This window comes from Dama dama, chromosome 13 (genome assembly GCF_033118175.1).
Source record: "Dama dama isolate Ldn47 chromosome 13, ASM3311817v1, whole genome shotgun sequence".
In the NCBI taxonomy this organism is placed as follows: domain Eukaryota; kingdom Metazoa; phylum Chordata; class Mammalia; order Artiodactyla; family Cervidae; genus Dama; species Dama dama.
The window spans coordinates 71,795,890-71,814,494 of NC_083693.1; the positions used below are offsets into that span (position 1 = coordinate 71,795,890).

General features: G+C 46.9%; 1 protein-coding gene across 5 annotated transcripts in view; it reads left to right on the forward strand.

Moving 5' to 3' along the window:
• The first annotated feature begins 13 nt into the window (after positions 1–13).
• Positions 14–18,605, forward strand: part of EVL (Enah/Vasp-like) — a 71,798-nt gene continuing 53,206 nt past the window's right edge. For 3 of the 5 annotated variants that reach the window (XM_061159410.1, XM_061159413.1, XM_061159409.1), the window contains exon 1: positions 9,627–9,783. In XM_061159410.1, coding sequence (XP_061015393.1) covers positions 9,773–9,783 — 11 coding nt within the window. In that variant the 5' untranslated portion in view covers positions 9,627–9,772. Of the gene's footprint in view, positions 306–9,622; positions 9,784–18,605 lie in introns of those variants that run through there. The other 2 variants (XM_061159411.1, XM_061159412.1) reach the window with 2 other exon arrangements.

Genomic DNA, 18,605 nt, shown 5'->3' on the forward strand with positions numbered 1-18,605 from the left:
GGCAGTAAATTTGTTGGTGAGTCCACTTTTCGTATACATACCAGCCAGTCTGCAGTCCATACTCTCAACCTCCTCTGTCTGACTCACACACGAAGCCAGTGTTTCTTCCTGCCCTAAATCTTCCCTGGGCCCCACAGCCTGCTGGAATTATTCAAACCAGCCAATCCTAGTCTGTTTACCCTGCTCTGCTTTCCCCACGGAAATTCCGAGAAAGGCTGCAGCCCCTGGCCTTCCGCTCGCTCCTGCCTGCCTGCGGAGCAGCACGAGAGCCTCTGCAGTACCAGACCTTTTGTTTCGGGGAAACTGTGAGTAACATTAAACTTTTATTTCAATGGCATTGTTGTCGCTCAGTCACCTTTATTGATTAAGATTCAGACACAAATTACCACCACTGTGACGGTGATAATCTGTTGTCCTATCTCTGAGTTTATTTATCTCTGTGAATTTTACATTTTGCGTGTTAATGGAAGCATACAGTGTGTGGCCTTTCATATCTGGCTTCCTTCACTTAGCATAATGATTTCAAGGATTACCCATGCCACAGCATGTGTCAGTACCTACCTCCTTTTTATGGCTGAACAGTGTTAAATTATATGCTCCCACTTTTTGTAACTGGTTATTTCTTCCTTCATAAATGTTCTTTTGTGCTGGAATATATCCAGTAAAAGTTCTTCAAAGTAAGATCTGTACCTAGTAAACTAAGATCTTATATACCTGGAAATGCATTTCCCCCTCATATTCAAATAATAGTTTAGTTTGGTATGAATTGCAGGTATCAAAGGTTTTCCCTCTAGAATTCTGAAGATAACATCCTGTTGACTTACTGCATGCAGCTAGGATGTAGATTAGAGTCTGGTCTGATTTTCGTTGTTTTATTGGTGATCTTACTTTACACTTGGAAAACTTTTTAGAATTTTCTCTTTGTCTGATGTTTGTAAATATTGTTAGAATCTGGGTGCGTACACATGCACACTTAACGTGTTTTATTTATCAATTCTATATGTTACCCTGTGAGCCTTTTCAGTCTAAGCTGTTAGGTCTTTCTTGGATTTTGAAAAATTCCGTCATTGTTTCTCCAGATGTTTCATCTTTTTTTCTTTCCTTCTCGGATGCCCTTTTCACGGGAATTGGTATTTTTCTCCTTTCCTTGTTTTCCCTTCCTGATGTGTCTTGCGTTGTGTTGTGTTAGTTGCTCAGTCGTGTCTGACTCTTTGCGACCCCCTGCACTGTAGCCCACCGGGCCCCTCTGACCATGGGATTCTCCAGGCAAGAACACTGGAGTGGGCTGCCATGCCCTCCTCCAGGGGATCTCCCCAGCCCAGATCCTCCACACTGCAGGCAGATTCTTTACCATCTCAGCCACCAGGGGAGCCTGGGTCAGTTGTGTGGCCTGATTTTTTGTTTCTCATCTCTTGTCAATTCTTCTGCTGAGGCTGCCCACTGAGTTCTTTATTTCAGCGGTTATATTTTTACACTAAAAAATTGCTTGGTTCTTCTTTCTCATAGCTTATTCCCACCTTATAATTGTATCTTCCCTTGTATTTCCAATAATTTTATTATGCTTGTTAAATTTTCAAAGTGTTTCCTATGGTATGGTTTGTCCACAAGAAAAGCTTCTATGTGTTTCATTTACTCCCACACTACTCTACTACAACACTGCTTCAGTTTTTAAATTTTTATCTATTAAGTATAGTTTATTTACAATGCTGTGTTAGTTTCTGGTGTAAAGCAAAGTGATTCAGTTATATATATATGTGTATGTATGTACGTAGTGTGTGTGTGTGTGTTTTCAGATTCTTTTCCATTATAATTTATTACAAGATACAGAGTATAGTTCCCTGTGCTATATAGGACCTTATTGTTTATCTATTTTATGCATACTAGTATGCATCTGTTAATCCCAAACTCCTAACTTATCCCTCCCCTGTCTTTCCCTTTTGGTAACCATAAGTTTATTTTCGATATCTATTGGTCTGTTTCTGTTTCCTACATAAGTTCATTTGTGTCATGTTTTAGATTCCACATGTGAATGATATCACACAGTATTTGTCTTCCTCTGTCTGACTTAATTCACATAGTGTGACAATCTCTAGGTCCATCCATGTTGCTGCCAGTGACATTAATTCATTCTTTTTTATGACCGAATAGTATTCCATCGTATATATGGGCCACATCTTCTTTATCTGTTCATCTGCTGATGGACACTTAGGTTGCTTCCATGTCTTGCCTACTGTAAATAGTGCTGCTATGAACATTGAGGTGCATGTATTTTTTCAAATTAGAGTTTTCTCCGGATACACGCCCAGGAGTGGTATTGCTGGATCACATGTCATATGGTAACTCTAATTTTGTAAGGAACCTCCATGCTGTCCTCCATGCTGGCTGCACCAGTTTGGATTTCCACCAGCTGTAGGAGGGTTCCGTTTATTCCACACCCTGTCCAACATTTGTTATCTGTAGACCACCATTGCTTCACTTCTGACACCAGATGTGTGAGGTTTTCACACGTGAAGAATTTCCGTGACACCAACTGGGTGTCCTACAATTATCTGGAGATAGCGTCACATCCCACAGGCTAAGGGCTCTGTCCCACAAGACTGTTACCACCCAACCCACCCCCACCTCCGCTTCAGATATCAGCCACAAATCCAGGTTATTACCTGGGCTTCCCACCAACTGGCTATAAATGGGGGGCTCCCATATCCCCTTCGTGGGGTTCAATTAATTTGCTGGAAGAGCTTGTAGAACTCAGAAAACCAGTTTATTACAAAGGAGATGAAAGGATAGGAAGGATACAGATGAAGTCAGATGTAAAGACATAAAAGGTAGAGTCCAGAAGGGTCCTGGGCACAGGGGCTTCTGTCCTCGTGTTGAGGTTGTCCCACCCTCCCAACTCTGGATACATTCTCTTCACCAGCCTGGAAGCTCTCCGGACCCTGCCCTTTGGGGATTTTATGGAGGCTCCATTGAATAGGCATGATTGAGTACATCAGTAGCCAATGATTACTGAACTCAACCTTCTTGGAAGCAGAGGCTATGGATTTTAAGTTACAACCTAAGGTGGTTCCCTTAGGGGCTTTCCAAAAGTCACTTCGTTACCTTAAACTCAGGGGTGGTTGAAAGGTGCTTGTTATCAATAACAAAAGACTTTCACTTTTATCACACAAAGCTATTTCAGGAAGTGAAGACTAAAAGACCAAGTATTATAACAAGGAATGCTTCCATTGCTCTTATACTTTGGAAATTCCAAGAATTTGGAGAGCACGGAGCCAGAGACAGGGACAAAGGAAATATATATTTCTTGTTATATATCACAGTTTTCATCATTTAAATGAAGCCTTTCTTTTAAATCTGTGTTTTATAGGGCTTACACTTCTTAGAGACACTACAGGTTTCCCTGCAAGTTCATTGTTTTCTCGGAATGTTCAGTTGCCCGCTAGTCCTGCAGCTTGTGCTGCCGATGAGTTTAGGAGCTTAGTTGAGATAAGCTCCCCTGGTGGCCCAGATAGTAAACAATCTGCTGCAATGCAGAGACCCAGGTTTGATCCCTGGGTCAGGAAGACTCTCTGGAGAAGGGAATGGCAACCCACTCCAGTATTCTTGCCTGGATAGGGGTACAGTCTGTGTGGTCACAAAGAGTCAAACAGAACTGAGCGACTGACACTTTCCCTTTAGTTGAGATGGAAGTTCCTTGGGCAGATCACCATAGTCATATAGACAAAGCCCAGCTCTTCCCTTTCCAAATGCTTAGGTTTGAAAAGCAAGACCATATGTATATCCTCTCTGTACCACCAATAATTCATGTCTTTTAATCCCAGTCTCTGCAGCAGAACAGTTCTGAACACCTACTATGTATCAAGAATTATGCTGGGCACAGGTGGTTATAAAAGATGAATAAAACATGGTAGCTCCTACCTAAAGGAAATCATCTATGACAACTCAATTGATAATGTTGTTAAGTGCTGAAGAAACACAGCAGCAGGAATGATTTTCTCTGGGGGCATGGGGGGCAGTAAGTGCCTCCTTAAAGAGGCAGTATGTAAATTGGGTCTTAGAGGACAAAGTGACTGCAGTTGGTCATGAACCTTGCTAATTGCTCTGGACACTTGAAGAATAATTTGGTGAGACAGTTATGAAATGTCCTGTTTAAGGAAGCACCCTATAATGTGTACTATGAATTGAGCTCAGCACCTAGTAACGCTGCTCAGGGTATAGTCAGTGCAAGGTAGATGCTGATTCCATCAACAAATACATGAATAAAGAAATGAAGGAGAAGGGCACCAGTGATGGTCACTAATTCTGTGTAGTCATTTCTCTGTCCTCTTTTTCTCTACTCCTAGGACACAAGGACCTTCTACTCAGAACACTCTGCCTTCTTTTTAACACGCAATTCTCATGAAAAGCCAGTATTATATAAGCATGATTTTTTTTCTGTATTTCTTAAACAAAGATGCTTTTATGCTCAAATATCCCACCAAGACTGAGTAGAAGAGAGATTAGTCTGTTTAGAGAAAAGGAAACTAAAATCAACAGATGACTTAAACCACACAGCAACTAGATCTTAACAACATTTCCTAAGTAAGCTATCTTTTAGTATAGCTCGCTCATTTGTTTTCAACCATTCTGCTTCCTTTTGGGATCTAGCCACATAGAAAATACCTCTTTCAATTCAAGTCAGTATAGTTGTCATTTATTGAGCATGATCAAGAGCCATATGCCTTAGCATTTAATATCCTATGTGAGATTTGGTGCCCCTCAGCTTCATTTCTTTATTCACATATTTATTCATGCAGTCAGCATCTACCGTGTACCTAGTATATTTGGAACAGCATTACTAGGTGCTGAGCTCAATTCGTAGTAACACGTTATAAGGTGCTACCTTAAACAGGACATTTTTTAAACTGTCTCATTAAATTGCTCTTCAAGTGTCAACAACCCCTACCCTATTTTTCCAACATTTTCTGTTTCCCTGACAGTTGACTTAGAAATTGGCGCTGCACCTGCAACCCATGGTTATTAATACAACCAGTCCTTTCATTGAACATGAGGCAGCTCGGTCAAAAGTGGAGGAAGTGAATGACCAAGGACGTATAGCTTGCCAATAATGGAGCATGGCCTGGAGTCCATATCTCAAAATGCTCTGGCCATAGATCTTTCCACATTTCTTGCTCCATCTCATTATTCTTCCATTTAAGTGCTGCATTAAAGCCAGATGGTAGAGGGTTTTTTTTAAATGCCCCCCAAAATTCACTCTTACCTGTTAACCTATTCATTGAAGCCAAGAAAAGTACTCTAGAGTAGAAACATGTTTGGAGAACAGATGAAATGAAGGATGAAAATAAAAGGCACATTCCCACAATAATGGTATTTAAACTCAGACTGGTATCTTTAGGAAATGCTCAAGAAATGAAAAATAGTGCCCTTTGATACTTTAATAATCATAATGAACTTCTGCTTCTGGCTATGACAGAGTAATTGTTATAGACTTGTCATCTTGACAGAAACAACTATGAAACTGAACAAAACATATAAAATTCCTGACTATATGAAGGATATTGAAACTCATATGAAATATTAAATTCTTAACAGTTGTCAGGCACTGAACAGGCAGCACAGTGCTCTTGAGTGGAGAAGCCCCCATGATAAGCCCCACCATGAGTCTAGCTAGCTTTCTACCTGGAGTTTCCTTCTGGTCCTGGCACAGAATGGTGGTACCCAAGCTAAAAGTCGATCTTAGTGAGCTCAGCACTCAGATATTGCAATTCCAAGCTCCTGAAATAGCTGGATGTTGCAAGGGCAAGGAAATAGGGAAGAGGAAGCCAGGTTGAGTTTTGTGTAGGGATTCACTTCGGGTTGTTGGCTGGGGGCTGGCTGTGAATGAGTAGAGTGAGACTCTCCATGAGACCCAGCACAGATAGCCTTCTTTAGGGCTGAGAGCTGAATGATGCCAAAGGTCATGCAGTGCTGGGAGATGCTCAAGATGCCTGTCAACCCAAATGAAGAGGCCTCACTGAGCACCTAGGCATCCAGGTGAGACCTCAGAACAGCTACACTTTAGGAATAAGGATTATGCCCTTGAGAAAGGGACATACCCTAGGACTAAATTCAGAATGGAACTAGAACTTGAGAAAGAATTAATCCAAGTTTGATAGCACTAAAAGGACCTGCCAATAATTTACCTAAAAGCCAGGACAAACTCAACACCTTTAAAGGAAGACACCATGATCCAGACTGTGAGTGTATCGTAACAATGTCAAATGTGTAAATTCATGGATGTACAGTCAGAAGATATGACCTATACTTAAGGGAAAAAAATCAGTAGACAGGTGGCTCTGAAGTTGGAACTAGCAGACAAGTTCTTCAAAGTTGCTATTATAAAAATATGTTCAAAGACTTAAAGGGAATGTTGGATAAAAAGAGCAAACAAATGGAGACAGAGAAATGGAAATTATTAAAAATTTGCCAAATGGAAATTACAGTCCTAGAAATAAAGTTTTAAAATTCACTGAATGAGGGAATTCCCTGGTGGTCCAGTCGTTAGGACTCCATGCTCCCACAGCAGGGGGCATGGATTCAGTCCCTAGTCAAGGGACTGAGACTCTGCAAGCAGCGTGGCCCAGCCAGAAAATTCACTGGATTAGATTATAGGTGGATCAGAGACAGCACCAGGAAGTGTTGGTGGACTTGGAAACTAACCAAAAGGAATCATCTAATCTGAAAAACAGGAAAATAGTACTGAAAAATATCAACAGCCTTGGTGACTTGTGAGATAATAACAAGAGGCCTACATATGTATAATCAGAATTCTGGAGGGAGAGGGAAAAGGGAGTGGTAGGACAGAAAAAAATTGTTTGAAGAAATAATTATCAAAAATGTCCCACGTTTGGTGAAAAGCCTTAACTTAAACATGCACAAATTCCAGTAAACCCCTAGCAGGATAAATATAAAGAAAACCACACCTAAGCCCATCATGGTCACAACTGCTGGAAACCAGAGAAAAAGAGAAAATATTAAAAGTGGCCAGAAGAAAGATTACATAGAGAGGATGATTGTATGAATGATGGCTGACTTCTGTCAGATGCTGTGGATGCCAGAAGACAGTAGAACAACATTTTTAAGGTACTGATAGAAAAAAAAAACAGTCAACATTCTCTATTCAGAAAAAAAAAAAATGCCTTTGAGTATGTTAAGCAAAACAAAGATATTCTAATAAAAGAAGAGTAAGAATTTATTGCCAGCATACCTGATGTACAAGAAATGCCGATGGCAGTTCCTGAGTCTGAAGAAAAATGATACCAGGCAACTCAGGTGTTTAGGAAGGGATGAAAAATGCTATAAAGGATAAATACATGTGTGTAATTATAAAGGCTTTTTGTAATTAAAAAACAGACACGCAATATGACATTGTACTGAGAATATATAATACATAGGACTACTATACCATTAAGGATGGAAGTGGATTTATGCAGTTGTAAAGTTCTTATATTTTACATTAGTGTAATATTAATTCTAAGTATACTGTGCAAGGTTCAGAATGTATATTTAAATCCCTAGAAAGGCCTCTGAAAAATAATGTAAAGAGGAATAGCTAAAAAGTCAATAGTATAGAAAAGTTAAAATGGAATTTTAAAGAGTATTTAGTTTACCCAAAAGAGTGCAGGAAAGGAGTAACAGGAAAACCAAAAACAAATGAGATAAACAGCAACAATGGCAAAATGATAGGCCCCTACCCAAACATATCAATAAATGTAAACGGACTAAATACTCCAATTAAAAGGTAGAAATGGATATGCTCATTAGCTTGATTTTGGTGATTATTGCATAATATATATGTCTAGCATTAGCCAAGGAGTGCAGGTAGCCTCTGGAAGCTGTAAAAAGGCCGGGAAATTATTCTCCTTTTGAGCCTCCAAAAGAGCCTGTTGAACTCCCCTACACCTTGGTCAAGCCCAGTGAGGCCATGAGATCAGTGTCAGATGGCTGGCCTACTATTATCTTACAAAACTAAGGTAATAAATTTGTGCTGTTATAAGGCATAAGTTTGTGGTAACTTGCCATAGTAGAAAATCAGTAAGGACAGAAAAAGATATACCAGGCAAACAGTGAGCATAAGGAAGTTTGAATGGTTGCATTAATATCAGATAGAGTAACAGTAAAGACAGTGTTAGCAATAAAGAGGGCCATTTCATACTGATCCAAAGGGCTGTTCATCCAGAAGATAGAATAGCCTTAAAAATATACGTACCTAACAAGAACTACAAAATAAATGGGGAAAAAATTTGACAGAAATGGACAAATCAACAATCATGGTTGAAGATTTTAATACCCTTGTTTCAGCAGTTGATACAACAATTAGAAATAAGTCAGCGGTGACAACAAACCAATAAAGATGTAAGATCCGAACCACACTATTAAGCACCTTGACTTAATTGACGTTTTTAGAACCCTGCACCCAATTTCAGAACACACCTTCTTTTCTTGTGCACGTGAGTACAGTCACCAAGATCAACTACCTGCTGGGCAGTTGAACAAGTCTCCATAAATTTAAAGGGATTGAAGTCATACAGGAAAAATGAAGAAAGAGTCCTATGTATGTTCTTTGACCACAGTAGGATTAAGTTAGAAATAATAATAACAGAAGTAGGATAACACCAAATATTTGGAAATTAGACAAAATATTTCTCAATAATCTGTAGATAAAAGAAGTCACGGGGAAAATAGAAAATATTTTGAACTAAGAGAAAAAACACAGTATGTCAAAGTTTGTGGTTTGCAACCTAAAGCTGATTTTAAAGGCAGATGCGTATCTTTGAAATCCTTTGAAAATGCATTTTCAACACTCAGCTCTCACTGACTTATGCTTTCAGCTCTCCAGTGAGAAGCACCCTTTCTTTTGTACCATACCCGGAACAGCTGTTTTCTGCTATATCGGTAATAACATCTTAACACATCAATTTGCTAACCTGTCAGTCGCTTCCTTTCCGAACAGTAAAAGCCCTTCAAGGACAAGAGCTGCCGTTCTCGTTGGTGTTTTGTCTCTAGTTCTGACACAGTGCGTGACATCTGGAGGGTTCTCAGTCACTTCTGAATGAAAGCTTGGGAATGGCTCTTACCTTGCTGAGAACCCAGTGGAGACAGGCGGACTAAGGGTGATTAACCCCATTTAACAGCGGAGGAAGCAGAAGCGCGGGTTCCCTTAACCAGCCAGTGACAAATCCAGGTTCCATCACCCCTCAGATATTTTCCTTTCAGGCCACCGATGACAGAAATGTCACCATTCACGAGAAGGGTCTCCCTAACAGAAGTACAGAGTTTATTTGAGAGCCTTCCCCAGCTGTAATCTCGTCATGGCGTGTGTACGCTCTGGAGGATGGGCCGAGTGCCTTTCCGAAGGCGCCTAGGAAGCCATCGGCACTGGGCCCCTGAGTCATGACAGGTGGGGAGCCTGGGCCTTGACCTCTTCCACGCCCCGCCCGCCTGCCCGGGCCCTGCAGAAAGTGCTGGAGCTGGAGGCTGCAGCCTGATGTGCTCAGGCCGCCCACACTGGGGGACTCTGCTACAAGCTGTTTCTCTGTTTTCTACCTAGGTTTCAGTTCTTAACTGGGGCTTGTTTCCCCTTTGTCTCTGGTTCAGCTTCCTTTTCCTGTTTGGTTTCAAGTAGAGTCTAAAACTCGAGTTGCTGCCTTCCCAGAGTCTGTGCTCTCAGGTCAGCTGGCCTGGTGGGGACGCGGGCCTCACCTCCTCCGGCTCCCTGTCCTGCAGACCTGCAGCCATGGCCAGTATGTGAGTACGGGGACTGCAAGGGACAGAGGGACCTCAGGAGGCCTGCAGCCGTGGCGGTGTGCAGCCCGAGGGGCGTGCAGACCTCCCCAGGGCCCCTGGTCACGCTGATAGCGAGACCGAGGCCAGGGGGCAGAGGGACCTCAGGAGGCCTGCAGCCATAGCGGTGTACAGCCCGAGGGGCGTGGAGACCTCCCCAGGACCCCTGGTCACACTGATGGGGAGACTGCGGCCAGGGGACAGAGGGACCTCAGGAGGCCTGCAGCCGTGGCGGTGTACAGCCCGAGGGGCGTGGATTCCTCCCCAGGTCCCCTGGTCACGCTGATAGGGAGACAGGGGGCAGGGGGACTCACGGCCCCCAGACGGTTACGGTTATGATGGAGCCGGCGGCTCCGCCGCACCAGCCTGTGTCTCTGGAAGCCTGTTGTCGTCAGTGGCATTGTGTGTATGTGTGTGTGTGTGTGTGTGTGTGTGTGTGTGTGTGTGTGTGGCAGAAGCACTTCCTCAGAAGTCAGACACCTGGCTCGGTTGGTGGGGGGCTCCGAGCTATCTCAGGGTCTGGGGTTTGACTCAGAGGTGCTCTTCTCTCTAGAATGGCCTGAGAACATTCAGGGGTGTTCTCTGAATCCTGGGCACAGAGGGAGGACCTGGGGTGCCTTTTGTACAGGTGGAGACCGCATGGGCTGTCACGGCGGAGCCCCGGCCTTCTGCTTGAGGCTCTTGGGGCTTCCTTTAGGCCCTAGATGGCTTGGGCTGCAGTGGTTTGGCACGTGTGTGGGCAGCAGCCAGTCCGCGTCCTGCCCTGGTAGTTGTGAGCTGCTCTTTCCAAAGGTGAGATTGTGACTCAGACGTGACTCTCCCCGCCCTGAAACCCCATGAAAGACTGGATCGCAAGACAGAGCTTTATCCTCTGGGATTTGAGGCACTGAACATCATCTCAGCATAAGTTGTACTCCTTCCCCTTTAAACATTCCTGCTCAGTTCCCAAACTGCTGTTTCACCAGTGTTCTTGTTTGATTTTTTCAACCATGTCAGGTGGTCAGCTTGGGAAGGGTCATCACTGCTGTTCAGGGGGCAAGGAGGCCTGGCCTCTGACTGGCCGTGGCGATTGCTCAGAGCCACGCGGCTGGTTGAGGAGGGCCGGGAGGGAGAGCCTGCCCAGGACAGGACAGCCGCGTCCAGAGGTTGTCCCGGGATGCTGAGCGCGCTCTCTGCAGGCGGTCTGCGGGGAGTTAGGACAGGGACAGTACAGTAAAGGGGGCCCGTTGGGCGCTCCTGGTCAGCGGGGGAGCTTTGGCCATCACAGCATACCTCCCACCCCCGGCGCAGCCTCACACAGGCTGCCAGAGCCCCTTCCTCCAGGCCCAGCGGCTCACAAAAGCCCAGGGACGCAGTTGGCCTCTCCTGCTCCTTTGCAGCCAGTTTTCCTCTCCTTTAATATTTACTTAGTTGACTGCGCTGGGTCTTAGCTGCAGCATTCAGGGTCTATGGTCTTTGTTGCAGCACGTGGGATCTTTAGTTGCAGAATGCAAACTCTTAGTTGTGCCATGTAGAGTCTAGTTCCCTGACCAGGGATTGAACCCGGGCCCCCTGCATTGAGAGGGCAGAGTCTTACACTGGACCATCAGGGAAGTCCCTGCAGCCAGTTTTATATCATTTTAGTCATTCCCCTGAACTTGGCGGGATTTGTGGGTAGAGCTGTGGCAAACAAGGCTTGCCTTTTTAAAGGCCAGTCAGCTTCCACGGTGGGCAGGGACCAGAGTCGTTATCAGCCAAAAGCTACACTGTGGAAAGCTGAGTTTACTCCATCCTGTCTGCTCCTGATGGCAGAAGACAGTATCAGAAGTAAACAAGGAGGCAGCAGAGCCATCCTTAGAAGCCTTTTAAAACTGGAGAAGTCTTGTAAGATTCCATCCTCAAAGCAATTCGAGACCATCCACCTGCGGTGGGTCACCCGGGGTAGTGTTGCCTCAGGCACTTCAGCCGCCTCTTCAACCAGATTTGCCCTCTTTTATCTTTTTTAAGTATTCCTCCATATTTGTTTGTGGGGAGGGAAGTTGTTGCTGGTGATGATATCTTGAAATCTGAAAACTACTTATTTAGTCCAGCTCTGAGGTGCACGGACGGGGAAACTGAGGCCCAGAGTCAGGGCAGAACTTCTCTGTGAGTGAGTGAGCGGTCCAGCCAAACCACAGCCCAGGTTTCCTGGCGCCCCCGCCCCACCCCGCCCCCAGAGGCTGCTGGCCCTCAGGGTGCCAGTGGGGCTGCGCCTGCCGCAGGGCCATGGAGCCTGGGCACTGAAGAGCGTCTTGAAACTTTGCTGCCTTATTCTGATCAGAGCATCTCATGGGAGTGTGTTCTGTTCCCTGGGTGTCCTGAGGCAGGAAGTGCCTGAGAGCTGGTCTAGAGTTTGACAGCTGAACCCTTAAAAGAGAAAAGTAACAGCAGTACCCAGTTTTTGGTGTTGTATGCCAAGCCTTGTGCTCAACATGTGAAATGATGTACGTTGTATTTGACCTCCTCCTCTGCGGTTTCCGCCGCTGTTCCATCTCCCTGGTAAGGACAGGGGTCAGCAGAGTCAGCTTACCAGCTCCAGGGCACACTGCTATTGGGAGAGTTGGGGTCTGAAGTCAGGTCTCCTGTTTTCAAAAGCTAAGCTCCTCTGTAACCTCTCAAAGGAACTTGCCCAGAGTTACAGGTTGGATCAAGGCCCCGAATCTCTGTACTCTGTGAGGTCTCCGATTTCCCACTGTTAACACCACGGAGGCAGGTGGCCTCCTCAGCCCTCCTGTAAGTGCCCACATTTCTGTCTGTCAGTCATCCTTCCTTCGCCCCCTCCCCTCCCAGCCTAGAGCTGTTTGGGCACGGGGTCTGCGCCTGCCCTAGTGCCCCGGGGATGGCACACACTCACTCAGGTGTGAACCTGAGCCTGTGATCAGGGGGTCAGGAGGACTTAGCCTGGTCTCGTTGCCAGGCTTTAAGCTTACCCTTGGAGCTGCATGCACTGCCCTGGTCCTTGGCCTGGCCAGATCCCCTCAGAGGCCCCCGAGCCGTGTTGGCCCCTGCTCGCCTTCCTCACAGACTCGGGGACACAGGTCTGTCCTGGAATTGGAACATGTATTTGAGGTTGAGGCAGCCCTGTGTCCACCTGGCCTGTCAGCTGGGTGGCCTCGAGAGGAAGAGTGGGAAGGCTTGAGACGGGCTTTGGCTGAGGGTGTCAGACTCTCAACTGTTGGTTGGAGTGTTTGTTCTGGATTCCACCAGGCTTCCCAGGGGAGCAGGGCCAGCTGTCCAGGCATCTGGGACACTGGCATTGGAATGAGGAGAGACCGACAGTCTTGACTGCACATGACCTGGCAGTCTGACCCTCCTGACCAGCTTGGATGGAAGAAAGGACATTTGGGCTAGACACTGAATTTATTCTTCATTTACCCAAAGCCTTTCTTTAATTGTCACACTCACAAAACTGGTGCTTAGTCACCATGTGAGATTCTTCTTGTTGATCTGTGATGTCTGATTTATTGTTTTCATTCCTGTGGTGCAGCAGTTCCCAAAATGTGCTCAGAAGACCTATCCTCTTAGGGCTCTGAGTCAAAACTGTATTTGTAATAATACTGAGACATTTTTCTCCTTTTTCAGTCTCATCTCATGAGTGCACAGTGGAATTTTCCAGAGGCTATATGACATATGTTGACATTGTCACTGCGACAGCCAAGGAAATGTGTGCTTACGTTTTTAAAAATTCTTAGTTTTAATTTCAGATACGATAAATATAGATAGACTTAATCTCCATAAACAGAAGCTTTTTGGCTCCCTCAGTAATTTTTTAAAACTTATTTTATTGAAGTGTAGCTGATTTACAATGTTGTATTAATTTCTGCTACACAGAAAAGTGATTACGCATATACATATACATTCTTTTTCATCTTCTTTTCCATTATGGTTTATCACAGGATACTGAATACAGCTCCCTGTGCTACACAGTAGGACCTTGTTGTCCGTCCATCCTACATATGGTGGTTTGCATCTGCTGATCCCAGACTCCCAGCCCCCCACGGGCACCCCGAGTCTGCTCCTTGTCTGTGGGTCTGATTCTGTGTCATGGATAAGTGCGTTTGTGTCGTATTTTAGATTCCGCATATGAGTGGTATCATACGGTATCTGTCTCTCCCTGTCGTCACTTGGTATGATAACCTCTCGGCGCGTCTGTGTTGCTGCAAATGACACTGTTTACTCTTTTGTATGGCTCAGCAGTATTCCGTTGTGTATATGCACCACATCTTCTTTACCCATTCATCTGTCAGTGGACATGTAGGCTGTTTCCATGTCTTGGCTTCTGTGGATAGTGCTGCTCTGAACATAGGGGTGCATGTGTCTTTTTTATAGTTTTTTCCAGATGTCTGCCCAAGAGTGGCATTGCTGGATCATATGGCAACGCTGTTTTTAGTTTTTTTGAGAAACCTCCATACTGTTCTCCATAGTGGCTGTACCAATTTATGTTCCCACCAGCAGTGTAGGAGGGTTCAGTTTTCTCCACACCCTCTCCAGCATTTGTTTATAGACATTTTAATGATGGACATCCTGACCGGTGTGAGGTGATTCCTTATTGTAGTTTTGATTTGCATTTCTCTAATAATTAGCTGGCATCTTCAATTATCAATATGGGTGTAAAGGGGCCCTGAGACCAAAAAACATTTGAGGACCACTTTGTAAAATGGTCATATGACTGAACTTCAAAAGGCAGGCAAGAATCCAGGCTGGCGGCTCCCACTGCTCGAGAGGAGGGCAGTGGGGTGCAGGGGCCTCTTGAGCTCAACAGCTTTCCGAGGTGACATCGCAGTTCCTGGGCCGAGTCGGGTGGTGGCATCACGGGAACCCACGCCTGCTTCTCACAGCCGTCACCTGTTTCAGAATGAACATTTTAAGTTTAGAACAAAACATCAAATCTGTTTCAGGCCTGTTCCCATTAAGAGAAAAAAGGTCACCCTAGAGGGGATTTACTCGTTACCAAGGGGAATATCCCTTCCCACTGGGAAGATCTGGCATCTGCTCTGGTCATCAGATTTGTGTCTGAAAGAGAAGGCAGCTGAATGTGCTTCCTGATGTGGTGTGATAGAACAGCTACCCACTCCCACCATTTGTTGTGTTCTTCCTGTTCACCCCACCCCCACCTCTGGAGCACGGGGGGCCATGCGCCTCCCCTTGAGGACGCAGACCACGGCTCTGTTCAGACCTCCAGTTTCTAAGTACCAGGCATAGGATATACTTGGCACATAGTCAGTACTCAGAAAAGGCGGTGTTCTCTTGGTTTATTTGTCAGATTGATGCAGGAATAGAAAGCAGTAGTGGCCCAGTCTTACGGGAATCTTGGTCCCGTCCCCTACCCCCCACCCCACCCCAAAGAATCCCCAAAGAGGCTGAGAAATGTGATACCTGGCAAAACTAGGCTCACCCAAAAGCAAGCGTTTATGCAGAGATTATTACTGAGCATCACTAGGTCCCAGTCACTGAGGCTCCAGGGATGAACAATATTTTTAAAACAGACCACAAAAAACCTGCCTCGTGGAAGACAGAGAAAATCGACAGACCTTCAGGACGTGGCGGGGAGTGGGGTAGGCATTTCCTGGAGGCCGTAGCACCGACCTAAGCTGAGACGGCGGGATGCGAACTATGTGTGTAGGGAAGAGAGGCCGTCCCGGACGAGGTGGTGCTGGCTTCAGCAGACAGCACATCGGCGTGAGGTGAGACCTCAGGTAGCCTGGAGAGTCACCCTGAGGATCCCGGCAGCTCACAGGCCGTCGGGTCCTGCCTGCCCCAAGCCCCGGGCCGAGGCTCAGCCGCCAGAGGCGTGGGCCGCGCTGCAGGGGCGTCCCCTGCGCCGGGCCTCAGCCCTGCCGCGCCCACGCGCCCTGCCGCGTCACCTCCTGAGAGGGCGATGCCGCGGGCCCGCTGAAGAGCCCCGGGCGACCTTTCTTCACACCACCTGCTGCACCTGCCGCTGTTCTGCAGCTCTGTCTTCTCGGGTATCGCATGTCTCAGCTTGATGCAAGAGAAAACGAGAGCTGGAGGTAGCAGCTGGGAGTCAGGAGCGGGTGCCAGCTCCTGTCAGCTTTCAGCAGCCAGACTCAGGCTCAGAGTGTGTTTTCGGGGGAGAGGGAGAAGGCCCTCCCGGTTGTCTAACCACTTCCCCCGCTTTGCCTGGGACTGTCCTGGTCTTAGCACTGAGCGTCCTGGCCCACCTCCCAGGAAGCCCCTCGGTCCCAGGCAAAGCCAGGTTCTCGGTCCTGCTGGGATGGACACAGTCAGCCTCGGGACAGTGTGAGGAGGTGTTCCGTCTGGAGGGAGCGGTCCTGCTGGGTCAGGCTGAGCAGTGCTGGCGGAGAGGCTGAGGCATGACGGGACCCGAATGCACTCCTAGGGGACCCTCCAAAGGACCCCGGGGGGCAGCGCACGCCCTCCCAGAGCAGTGGTCTCTCCCCCGCCGGCCTCCGGGGAGCCTCACTCTGCAGCAGGCCCACCTCAGCCTTGCGGTTTCCTGACTCAAGATCCCAGGCCGCAGTGAGACCCACAGCACTGATGGTAATCTGCAACAGATGCTTCTGTTTGGCAGTTACTTACTGCCTCTCTGAGAATAACAGAGTAGGATTGTAGGTGGAATGTTCCCACGGGCACACGACCATGAGCGCACTTATTCACAGTTAGAACAGTTTGCAGCACACAAGGGACCACGTTTACCAAGGGGAACGCCCCCTGCCCTCCAGGAGCCCGGCATCTAGTGGGGCTGACAGGTGCTTAACGCAGACCCTGAGAAGCGGGACGGACGGGTGAGAGCCCTGGTGAGAACAGAGACGAGTGCAGGGCGGAGGGGCCTGTTCTTACAGTCCAGCGGCTGGATAGTGTCCGGGCTCAACCCTGGACTTGGTTTCCCAGCAAGCCTCTTGTGGTTGGCCTTATTGCTGTCTGTTCCCTTCTTGGTTTGCATCATTTTACTCGAATTTTAGGGCTTCCCATGTGGCGCAGCGGTAAAGAATCCACCTGCCAGTGCAGGAGACCTAGGAGACACAGGTTCAGTCCCTGGATCAGGAAGATCCCCCGGAGGAGGAAATGGCAGCCCACTCCAGTATTCTTGCTGGGAAAACCCCACGGACAGTGGAGTGTGGCGGGATTCAGTCCGTGGGATCATAGGGTCGGACACAGCTTAGCAAGTGTGCGCACACAGCCAAACTTGAGGACATCGTACTGTGTCCTTCAAATTGTTGTAGTGAATGCCTGGAAAGGCCCCGGAAAGCATTTGTAGAGTGGAGAGGAGTCCACGCTGACTGCACAGGAAAGAGTGTGGCTGGGATGGGGTGTCACTGCCAGCACATGCGGGGTCCAGAGGGCTCCTTCCCGGTCACGCAGCGGGTGGTGGGGCAGGAGTCCGACGGCTGGTGGACATGGAAGCCGTGCTTTCCCAGAAGGACTAGACGGGGCGCGGAGACTGACTTCAGGCTGCCCCTCCGTGTCTTCCCGTGTGTTAGTTTTATCCACAAGCTCATCAGTGGCTTCTTAGGCCAAGTCCAGGAAGATCCCCGAGTAGATTTCACAGTTGTCTGCAGAAAGCTTGTGGTGTGTTTGCCGCTTTTCTTTTTAAGTGAGAGATTTCATTAGTGGTCTTTGAGGAGTTAACTGCTGAACCAGTGACAAGACTCTGACTCTGCTGGCCAGGGGCTGGGCTTCTGGGCAGAGCTCAGCGTGAACTTGGCTGTCAGAGGGGCCCTGAGGTCAAGCAGCCTGGTGCACATGAGGAAACTGAGGCCCAGAGCACACCCACCTCCTCGTCTCAGGCCCTGACCAGAGAGCCGTCCATGGCTTTGTTATTGTCCACACACCACTGGGAGGGAATTACAGGCTGGGATTTTTTGCAGGGCCCACAAAATACCCATATAAAAGCCCAAAATGAGGCTAGAATTGGACTGCTCACTCCGTAAGAGCCTTCTCCTGGGAGAGAAACTTGTACCTCTAGCTCAGAACAGCCTGTCAGGTCCCAGGGGAAAAGTCCGTCACCCTGGCGGTCCGTGTGAACGCAGCCAGCGGCCTGGCGGACAGACCCCCACCAGTCAGTGGCGGTTTGCTCCTGTGAAGGCAGCGTGTCCAAGATGAGCCCTGGGAGGACCAGCCTTGGTGGAGGGTAGCTATAGTCTTTTTCAGTTTAGTAAACGGAGTTCTGTACATACGTGTTTAAAATACAATTCAGTATAAACTGTACTTGAAAATGCTTGTTTTCAATAAACCGTTTTTGGAAATTCTTATTTACCAAATTGTTGTTGTTTAGTTGCTAAGTCATTTCTGACTTTTTTGAGACCCTGTGCACCGTAGCCTGCCAGGCTCCTCCGTCCATGGATTTGCCCGAGCAAGAACACGGGGGTGGGTTGCCACTTCCTTCTCCAGCGGATCTTCCCGACCCATGGTTTGAACCTGTGTCTCCTGCATCAGCAGGCAGATTCTTTACCACAGCGCCACCAGGGAGGCCCCATTTACCAAATTACCTTTCCTCAAAAAAACTGATTTGGACAAGTGAAGTGTCTGGTGCCTGTGAAATGTGTGTGTAGTACAGAGTTTCATATTCATCCAAGTGGAGCTGTTAAAAGACAATGAATATATGGCGCTCAGAGACAGTGTCTAGGCTGAGTAGTAATCAAATTATTAAAACAAGAAAAAAATTTTATAACTAGATATGGTGATGGATAATAAGACTTCCTGTGGTGATCATTTTGCAATATAAACAAATAGTGAAACATTTCATACACCTGAAACTAATATAATGTTATATGTCACTTGTATCT